The sequence below is a fragment of the Rutidosis leptorrhynchoides genome, chromosome 7, assembly GCF_046630445.1.
Source record: "Rutidosis leptorrhynchoides isolate AG116_Rl617_1_P2 chromosome 7, CSIRO_AGI_Rlap_v1, whole genome shotgun sequence".
Taxonomy (NCBI): Eukaryota; Viridiplantae; Streptophyta; class Magnoliopsida; order Asterales; family Asteraceae; genus Rutidosis; species Rutidosis leptorrhynchoides.
In genome coordinates, this window is record NC_092339.1 from 173188847 (window position 1) to 173200000 (window position 11154).

Below are 11154 nucleotides of genomic sequence, written 5' to 3' on the forward strand. Positions count from 1 at the left end.
CAATTGTGGGGTACGTGGACATATGGCTCGAGATTGTCGGAAGTCAAATTCAACAAACAAGCTCACTTGTTTTAATTGCAACAAAGAAGGACACCGAAAGTCAGAGTGTCCCGATTTGAACAACGATAATGTTAAAAGGCTAGAGAAGGCGGCGGGTACGGCTCGAGGACGAAACTATTTGATGACTAACGATGAAGCCAAGCAATCCAACGAAGTTGTCTCAGGTACTTTCTTGGTTAATTCTAATCCGGCAAGGATTCATTTTGATAGCGGTGCAAATTTGTCATTTGTGTCTCCAAAATTTGTGCCTAAACTTGATAGACCGTTAGTTAAGTTAATTCGTTCGGTAGAAGTCGAAATAGAGGACGGCAAGACGGTGCTAGTGGTTGATGTGTGTAAGAATTGTGACGTTGTTTTTGGTGCCGAAAACTTTAAAATTGATCTCATCCCGATGACTTTGGGCGAATTTGATATCGTTGTTGGTATGGATTGGCTCGATCAAAATAGAGCCGATATTGCATGCCATGATAAATTTATCCGTGTGAAGACCCCAAGTGGGGGAGAGTTAATTATTCACGGTGATAAACGAAGAAGACTTGTGCCGATATGTTCTTTTGCACGGGCACGTCGTTTTCTTGTTAGTGGTGGCATGGCTTTTCTTGCCCATGTTGTTGATACTCATGATGAGCCACCACCTATTCGTGAAATTCTGGTAGTTCGTGAATTCGAAGACGTTTTTCCGAACGAGTTACCGGGTGTTCCGGCGGAAAGACAAGTTGAATTTCGCATTGAGTTAGTTCCGGGAGCTACTCCCATTGCTAAAACTCTTTATCGTTTAGCACCAACAGAAATGCAAGAGTTGTTAAATCAGACCGAAGAGTTTCTTGAGAAGTGTTTTATTCGACCGAGTGCTTCGCCATGGGGCGCTCCGGTTTTATTCGTGAAAAAGAAGGATGGTAGTATGCGAATGTGCATCGATTATCGGGAGTTGCATAAGGTGACGATCAAGAATCGTTATCCATTGCCTCGGATTGATGATTTGTTTGACCAACTCCAAGGTGCGACATATTTCTCAAAGATTGACCTACGGTCCGGCTATCACCAAATACGGGTCCGTGAGGAAGATATTGAGAAGACGGCTTTTCGAACGCGTTATGGGCATTTTAAGTTTGTAGTTATGCCTTTTGGTCTTACGAATGCACCAGCGGCATTCATGGATCTTATGAACCGAGTGTGCCAACCTATGTTGGACAAGTCGGTGATTGTGTTCATTGACGACATACTAGTCTACTCGAAAAGTATGAACGAGCATGAACTTCATTTGCGTGAAGTATTGAAGACGTTACGAAAGGAGAAGTTGTATGCTAAGTTCTCCAAATGTGAACTTTGGCTAAGGGAGGTTCAATTCCTTGGTCACATTGTGAACAAAGACGGCATTCAAGTAGATCCGGGGAAGATAGAGACGGTGAAGATTTGGAGACAACCGACTACGCCTACGGAAATCCGAAGTTTTCTCAGATTGGCCGGTTATTATCGTCGGTTTATCCAAGACTTTTCTAAGATCGCTTCTTCGTTGACGAAATTAACTAGGAAGAAAGCAAGGTTTAATTGGGAGAACGAGCAAGAAATTGCTTTTAAACTGTTAAAAGAGAAGTTGTGTCAAGCTCAGGTGTTAGTGTTGCCGGAAGGAGTGGAAGACATGACGGTTTATTGTGATGCTTCGTTAAATGGACTCGGGTGTGTTCTAATGCAAAGAGGTAAAGTCATCGCTTATGCCTCTCGACAATTAAAGGAACACGAGATGAGATATCCGACTCATGATCTTGAGTTGGCGGTGGTTGTGCATGCGTTGAAAATTTGGCGCCATTACTTGTATGGTGTCAAGTGTACGATTTATTCGGATCATAAGAGTTTGAAACATCTCTTTAATCAACGAGATTTGAATTATCGTCAACGTAGGTGGATGGATGTGGTGAAAGATTATGATTGTGAAATACTGTATCATCCGGGCAAGGCGAATGTGGTCGCGGATGCGTTAAATCGAAAGAGTCATCACCCGGCGTTACGATTGGGATTGTTACGTATGATTATTACTAACGATTTTCTTGAAAAACTCGGTGTGATTCAAATAGAGGCTTACTTTCACAACAAGCATGCGGAGCGAATTGTGGGACAATCGGAGTTCATTACTATAGGCTCGCGTGGTTTGTTGTCTTTTCAAGGAAGAGTGTGGGTGCCTAAGATGGGTGATTACCGACAAGTGCTACTCGATGAAGCACATAAGTCAAAGTATTCCATTCATCCGGGTGCGACGAAAATGTATCTTGATTTAAGGAAAGATTATTGGTGGCCGGGCATGAAACGTGATGTTGTGAAGTATGTTGAGCAATGCGTCACGTGTTTGCAAGTTAAGGCCAAGCACCAAAAGCCGTATGGTAAGTTACAACCGTTAGAAATTCCGAAATGGAAATGGGAGCACGTTACCATGGATTTCATCACAAAGTTACCTAAAATGGCGAGAACCCAGTTTGATTCGATTTGGGTGATAGTTGATCGACTGAAGAAGAGTGCTTTGTTTCTTCCCATTAAGGAAGCGATATCATCGGAGACCTTGGCTAAGTTGTTTATCAAGGAAGTCATCTCTTGACACGGTGTTCATATATCTATTATTTTGGATTGAGATACTCGTTTTATCTCTCGATTTTGGGAAAAGTTTCATGAGGATATGGTTACACAATTGAAATTGAGCACGGATATCATCCTCAAACGGACGGTCAAACTAAACGTACGAATCAAACATTGGAGGATATGTTACGGGCATGTATTATCGATTTTGGTGGTAGTTGGGACGAGCACTTACCTTTGGTGGAATTCTCGTACAATAATAGTTATCATACTAGTATTGGGATGCCACCTTATGAGATGCTTTATGGGCGTAGGTGTCGAACCCCTATTTGTTGGGGTGAAGTGGGACAAAAGGAAATCGGGAGTACCGATTTGGTTTTAGAGACGAATAGTAAGATTGATATGATTCGAGAGCATTTGAAGAAGGCTCAAGATAGGCAAAAGTCGTATGCCGACAAACGTAGACGAACGATCGAATTTCAAGAAGGTGACATGGTGATGCTTAAGGTTTCGCCATGAAAAGGTATTATTCGATTCCGGAAACGAGGAAAGTTAGCTCCTCGGTTTATTGGACCATTTAAGGTTTTAGCTCGTGTTGGTGAAGTCGCGTATCGTTTGGAATTACCCGAAGAGCTTGCGGGGATCCATAATACATTTCATGTTTCCCATCTCCGTAAGTGTCTTGCAGATGATTCATCTTGGGTGCCATTAGACGAGATCGAGCTAAACAATAAGTTAGAATATATCGAGGAACCGATTGCCATACTTGATGAGAAGGTCAAAAGGTTGAGACATAAAGAGTTTAGGACTTTTAAAGTTCAATGGCGTCGTATTAAGGGTTCCGAGTTTACTTGGGAGCCCGAAGAGTTTGTGTTGGTTTATCTTCCGGCTTGTCATGCGGCTTGGATCGCGAGGACGCGCTCCGATTCAAGTGGGGGAGAGTTGTAGCATCCCGTTTTTTCCCGTACATATTGAAAGGTACATACTTAATCATTGTACGTTTGTAACTCGCTAGATTATGCGTAATTGTATAGATATATATATATATATATATATATATATATATATATATATATATATATATATATATATATATATATATATATATATATACTTGATAATGGGTGCATATACAAGTTTATACACGGGTTTTGATAGCGTTAAGTCTTGTGAGACCATTGTTGAAGGTTAGGCGAATATAGGAAGCGGGATTTAAGTGCACGAATTAAATAAAATCAAAATTTGTTTAAGGTTGTCGAGGTGTCCAGGTGACGGCTAATGCCGCGCCGCGACAAACTGGGCCGCGCCGCGACACATAAAGCAATTCCAGATCAGAAGTCAGGTTAACAGGGGTCGTTTTTCCTTCTTTATGTCGCGCCGCGACAAAGGAGCCGCGCCGCGGCATATCTGCAGTTCTGACTCCGATTTCTACTCTATTTAAAAGGGTTTTAGGGGTAATTTGGTCTTTTTGCGTGTAGATCAGATTAGAGCATTAAATCACAACTACTTATCCATTTATTTCATTTCCTTTTCTCTTTTCTTTCCAATTTCTCTCCCAAAACACAAAACCCACTTAGTTTAATCTTGAGATTTGAAGGTGAAGATTTGTGAATCAAACCTATGAGCAAGAATTAAAGTTGTTCTCTTTGTTGTTAGCTACAAGAAGATAGTCTTGGTAAGTTCTAACTCTATGTTTCGAGTTTTAATTAGTTATGCAAGGGTTTTGGTTCATTTGGAACTTATGTGACCCACTTGGGGTTAAAATGGGTGAACTTGGGTTTTGTTGATGAAAGGAAACCCTAAGTAACTATAATCTAGGGTTTGGACTTAAGATTTGAAGTTGAAAGTGTTAAATGGGTTCTCTGTCACTAATACACTTGTTAATGATGATGAAAATAGTTAATGAACTAAGTATGACTAGTTTGTGAGTCAAAGTGTTAAAATGAGTCAAAATGGGTAATGTTGGCCTAGTTTGGGTGAGATGGGTATGAATTACCCTAGGTTGTGCTAGTTAATGTTAATAGACTTTAAATCACTACCTTTAGTGATTTAACATGAGTCTTGGCCATTTATGGGCGGTGTTGGGTGTAAGTGAGCTAATAAATGCTAATGGTCATTAAATGCTCAAAGTATAAGTAATGTGGTAAAAGCCATTAGTTGTGTATTGAATGTGTACCTATGTATTAGGTACTTTGCTCGAAGTGTACGGAAGCATTTGAATCACCACCAAAGTGTTAAGGTGAGTGGAATAATTACATATGCACGTATATGATTTATTTTCTTGTGGGGTATGGGTTAAAGTTCGATGTTGACGATACCATACCCTAGAGTATATTATGTTGTGGATGAGGGTTTAAAGTTCGTTGTTGACGATACCTCATACGTATGGACTTAAAGTTCGATGTTGATGATGCCATACGATTATTATAGTGACGTTGATGAGGGTTTAAAGTTCGTTGTTGACGATACCTCATATGTGGGTTTAAAGTTCGGTGTTGACGATACCACATTAATATAGGCGAATGGGATTTAAGTTCGATGTTGACGATACCATTCGTTGGGCTAGCCTTGGGATCTTGAGTACTATGGATGTTGTGAACATCATCGTTATACTTGTGTTTTAGCATTTTGTATTGTTGTGTTATATGTTATAGTTATACTAGCCTTGTTATCGTGGTACTTAGCGTTATACATGTGAAAGGTATGTTAATTATGTAACTAGTATGTATGCGGATTTGGTAAGTGTTTGCAAGTAAGTAGGTTATATATATGTATGTATAATTGTTGCACTCACTAAGCCTTGCTTACCCTCTCGTTGTTTACTATTTTATAGGTGCCGGCTTGGACAAGGGTAAGGGCATAGGTTTGGACTAGTGGTCTCCCGCTTATGTTGTCGGGGGGTGCTTTTGGTGTTAGTTTTTTTGAATTTGGCCTAACGTTTTGGGTAGCTTAGCCCCAAACCATGCTCGAGTGTCGTTTGGATTATAAACTATCATTGTAGTGGGTCAACCTTGTATAAAACTTAATCAATGGCCTTCGTGCCTTTTGTAAACATTTAAATTGATGTACGCTTAAATGGAACTTGTGGAATGGTTTACATATTTAATTGGCGCGTAAATGTGTATTATATAAATAATAAAAAAATTATCGTATGGAATACGGGTTGGGATGTTTCATATATATATATATATATATATATATATATATATATATATATATATATATATATATATATATATATATATATATATATATATATATATATATATAAACACATTATAAAACACCAAAAAAATAGAAAAACACATGAAAAAAAACGTTAATAGTTTTTTTTTTACCAATGGGAAGCAAGCAAATAGAATGGCCATTAGAAGATGGCCTCGGCAGAGGATCATTGACTACATGTATAGCATCATCATCTTTTTTCGTTTTCTCTACCGTTTCATTATGACAAGTAACAAAATGATGTGTATCGCCCCAAAAAACCAAAAAATGCCAAAAAACAATTAACACTATAGTGACGAAGCTGCAAATTAACACACCGCACCACATAGCACCGTAAAAAAACACCACAGCCAGCAATAACGAACGAATAACATAAATAAATTAAAATTCGGAATTTTAGAATAACGCACCTTTAAGACCGATGAACACTAACGCTACAATAACTCCTAAAAAATCAGGCAAAAAATAGCATTCAATTTAACCAAACACAGCAATAAAGAATGAATAACATAAATCAATCAAAAATTTTATAAAAACGCACCTTGAAGACTGATAAACCGTAATTCAAACACACACCTGAACGCTACAATAACACCAAAACAATTAGGCAAAAAATAGCATTCAATTTGCAATAATAAATAGGCATATCAAAATTGTTACCTGTGGAGAATAAACCGAACGTGAAAAATATCTGGAAAGATGATTTGGGGCAAAAGTGATAGAAAGATGAGGTGAGGTAATGTATAGAAGAGGCAAGACATATCGGACATGCTTTCATGTCTCAAGAGGGATGGCCGATCATGACTATAGTGACGAAAGTGATGGGCGGTAGTATGGTGTCGGGCACAGTAGTTCAAAGGACGCTCCAAGATTCAGTATCTGGGCCAGGTAGGTTTCAAAAGGAAGTGAAAATAAGCCCAACTAAGCTAAATGAGCCCATTTAAAGAGTAATTTCTTATAAATAGTCCACAAAGCTCTAGGGGAAAAAAAAAAAACATTATAAAACAACAACAAAATATAAAAACACATGAAAAAAAGTGTAAATAATGTTTTTGAGACCAATGAGAAGCAAGCAAATAATGGTCATTAGAAGATGGATAATGATTCATGTGTCATGGAGGTCTCCTGGCCAATAGCCTACAATATTTGTCTCATGTATTATGAAATGGATATGAATAAATCTTATGATATTATCATGATTAATGTGTAATGAATGTCTCCTTGCCAGTAGCCCACAATATTTGACTCAGACAATAATAATATTTGACTAAATAATTTCCTAAATTAAAAAGACACCACTGAGAAGCGTTTTATTATGGTTGATAATTCTCACACACTGTTTTTTGATCCTCACACACCCTTTTACCTTATTATTAGGGAGGAGTTCAAGTAAATTGGTGTGTGAGGATCAAAAAACAGTGTGTGAGAATCATCCCCCTTTTATTATAATAGAGTAATAATTATTATTATTATTATTATAATATTATACTGGTAATTGAGATCTGGATCTAGACATATCACGCACATGCTAAAATACAAAAACGAAAATTACAAATAAATCAAATTCTTCCGTTAAAAATACTTGGTCATATTAACAATTTTTATAAAATACATGCCCATAAAAGCATTTGAGGATAATATTATCTAACAAATCATGCGCCACACAGAAAGCATATACCTTCTTTTAAGCAATTGATAAAAATGAATTACAAGATAATAATACCTTCGATTTTTCTTGTAATTCTAATCTTCCAGAGCATAGTTCCAACTAAAAGCTCTTCCTTTACTATACCAGAGGCCAATATCAATGAGATTCAAGCAGCTTTTAAACAGAACATACTTACTTCTAAGGATTTGGTTAAGTTTTACATCAAGCAGATACAAAAACTCAATCCCATCTACAAAGCAGTAATCGAAGTGAATCCAGATGCAATTCAACAAGCTGAAAAGGCGGACAAAGAGAGAAAGAATAAGTCACCGAATTCGGGTTTTGGGTTGCATGGTATCCCTGTTTTGATCAAGGATAATATTGCAACTAAAGATAAGCTTAACACGACTGCAGGATCTTACGCACTTCTTAAGTCAATCGTGCCTCGTGATGCTGGTGTGGTTAAGAAGCTGAGAGAGTCAGGGGCGATTATACTTGGGAAATCAAGCTTGAGTGAATGGGCTCATTTTAGAAGTTCGATTGCACCTAGCGGTTGGAATGCTAGAACTAATCAAGCTGTTGTAAGTTCCCAAAATTCTTCACCTTCATTAGTTTTTGGACAATGATATTTACACCATCACTTATTATATTATAAATATACTAAAGCTGCGTATTGTTAATATCTTTACAAGAGATTTTAAGTTCAAACTTCGTTAGTAGCATATCATGAGGTGGTTAGAGATGGAAATAGTCACGGGATACCTGGGTACAGTCGCATAAATTATCGTAATAATACCATTTTGATTAGGGAAACCGTACCCATTCACTCGCTTGTGTATTGTTAATATGTACTAATCCACAATTTTGGTGTATTATCTAACGTGATGCGTTAAATATTACTCCATCCGTCTCAAATTAGATGTTCACAAATAAATTTTTTCTAATTTATAATAATTTAATGAAATTTCCATTTTAGCCTTCATTTAATAAGTTATTGTAATTGTAATTGTAATTAATTAGCTTCCAAAATAAAGTAAAAAAAAAAAAACAATATTAAAAGTTCTGTTGATTTTCATATATTAAAGAAGTGGAATTTAAACTTTATGACGTTTTAGTATTATTTTGAGTATGAGACATTTATTTTGGTATAAATATAAATAGCAATATGGACTCTTTTTATTGGACGGAGGAAGTATCACCCATAACTTTCGGTGCATTATGATATAACATAATTATTAAGTGCCTAATGATTCAAAGGTTTTGAATGAACTTAATTTTGAACGACAAGAACCTGTTAAATAATCAACTATATGAATATGAATGATGTAAAATAAATATATATTAATTACCTTATAAATAAATAAATGTAATTGTTTGATAAGTGTTGTAGTTATAATTTAAGGAAAATTTTAAAGAAAATGAGTGTTGAATGGTTAAGAAATGAGAGGTGATACTCACACACCAGTTTTTTTTATCTATACACACTTTTTACCATAAAATTTACAATTATATCCTTAAATTTATCTAGGGAGTTGAACCACTATTATTGTAAGTAAGGACATATTAGTAAATTAAGTGTGTATGGATCAAAAACTAGTGTGTGAGTATCACCTCCCGAAGAAAAGTTTCAACTCTGAATGGTTCAACATCATTTGTCATGCATGTGTCACAAACAAAGGCGGTGCATGATGAACTGTGTGTTGAACCATTCAACTAAAGAGTAATTAAATGCCGCATTGTATGCTAAGAAATTAATTAGGTTCAGCTTGTAATAAAATATACTACTCCGTATTGTTTCTGTGAATACTCAAATAGTAAAAAGGTCGTAATCAATTAACGAGAAATTTTGTTAAAGTTCAATTCTATGGGTACGTGTTCGGTGCCGTATTAAGACTTTTTGAATTTGTTTAGAACCCATATGTAGCAAAGATTGATCCATGTGGTTCAAGCACCGGATCAGCTATATCAGTTGCAACAAATATGGTTACCGTATCATTGGGTACAGAGACAGATGGATCAATCATTTGCCCTTCAGATGCCAACTCAGTTGTCGGGATCAAACCAACATTAGGCCTCACAAGCCGCTCAGGAGTCATTCCCATTTCGCCTAGGCAAGACTCAGTTGGGTAAGTCCATAATATTCCATTATATGTTCACTCTCAGTTGATATCCAATTAACTTTGCTAATTTTTTCCCTTAACCAAATCTTGATGAAACAGACCGATATGTAGGACTCTGACAGATGCTGTTTACGTTCTTGATGCCATTGTAGGTTATGATAAATATGATGCAGTGGCAACCAAAAAAGCCTCAAAGTATATTCCAAAGGATGGGTACTTAAAGCATCTAAAATCCGGTGGACTTAAAGGAAAGAGATTAGGGATAGTGAGGGCTTATTCCTATTTCGGATTCGCTAATGACACTCAAACTTTGAATAAATATAAGAAACATTTTGATATACTAAGGTAAAAACTTAAACGCTTAACAAATTCACAACATACGTTGTTTTTTTATCATCTTTATAACTACGTCTAACATTGTTCTACTGCAATTTGGAGTGACAAGCCAAAATGGTGCTAGTATGATAGAAATTCTTGAATTGAAGAACTACGATGATATTGTTTCAATGTTCTATGGTGAGGATATAGCACTCCCTGCTGAATTCAAAATAGCCCTAAATGCCTACTTAAAGGAGCTAGTTTCTTCACCCGTGAGATCTTTAGCAGATGTTATAGCCTTTAACGAGAAATTTGCAGTTTTGGTAAGTGAAGTTCACACATATAGACACTATCTTAAATTTGTACTTTTATATTTAGACATACCATAACAATGGTCGCCTAGTGGTTAGGTGAGATGATGTCCTCATCTCAGGTCCGAACTTCCCAAGATAAAAAAAAAAAAAATTGTTGGTGGCCAGAGGAAGGGTTAGAAATGGTCATTAAGATAGCTTGTTAAATCAGTTAGACCACGTACATCTACTTATGAGTCAAACAAAGACTCACCATTTCAATTACTTTCAATCATATTATGTTCAACAATATTTTTCAGGAGAAGATAAAAGAATACCCGCAAGATTTGTTTTTGGATGCTGAGAAGACTAAAGGTATGGGAAAGTTTGAGAAACAAGCAGTGACGAACCTAACAAAAGCTTCAAAATATGGCTTGGAGAGGTTAATGAAAGATAACAAATTGGATGCATTGGTTACACCATCTTGGTTTGGTGCTTCAGTTCTAGCTATTGGAGGTTATCCGGGAATTAGTGTTCCGGCTGGATATGATGAAAACGGGGCTCCGTATGGTATTTGTTTTGGAGGTTTAAAGGGTTCAGAACCAACATTGATAGAAATTTCTTATGGGTTTGAACAAGCTACTATGTTTAGAAAGCCTCCTAAAATATAGGATATCAACTGTGATCATTTATTTGGTAATGAATAATGATGATTCTGATATAATGTTTTTAATTAATTAATATCTATCGATCGAACGGATTATTGTCAGTTGTGATGACCCGGAAATTTCCGACCAAATTTAAACTTTAATCTCTATATGTTTCCGACACGATAAGCAAAGTCAATAATGTTGAGTCTCGAAAACTTTGAAATTTATATTCATGTAATCAATTACCCTTTAACTGTGTCCGACGATTCACGAATAAT

At 36.5% G+C, this 11154-nt stretch overlaps 1 protein-coding gene across 1 annotated transcript; it reads left to right on the plus strand.

The window, feature by feature from the left end:
- The first annotated feature begins 7480 nt into the window (after positions 1-7480).
- Positions 7481-10995, plus strand: LOC139860586 (probable amidase At4g34880). Its single transcript, XM_071849332.1, has 5 exons — positions 7481-8079; positions 9410-9624; positions 9718-9963; positions 10064-10259; positions 10547-10995. Exons 1-5 carry the CDS (start codon positions 7552-7554, stop codon positions 10895-10897), a joined length of 1536 nt encoding a protein of 511 aa, XP_071705433.1. The 5' UTR covers positions 7481-7551; the 3' UTR covers positions 10898-10995.
- The last annotated feature ends 159 nt before the right edge of the window (positions 10996-11154 follow it).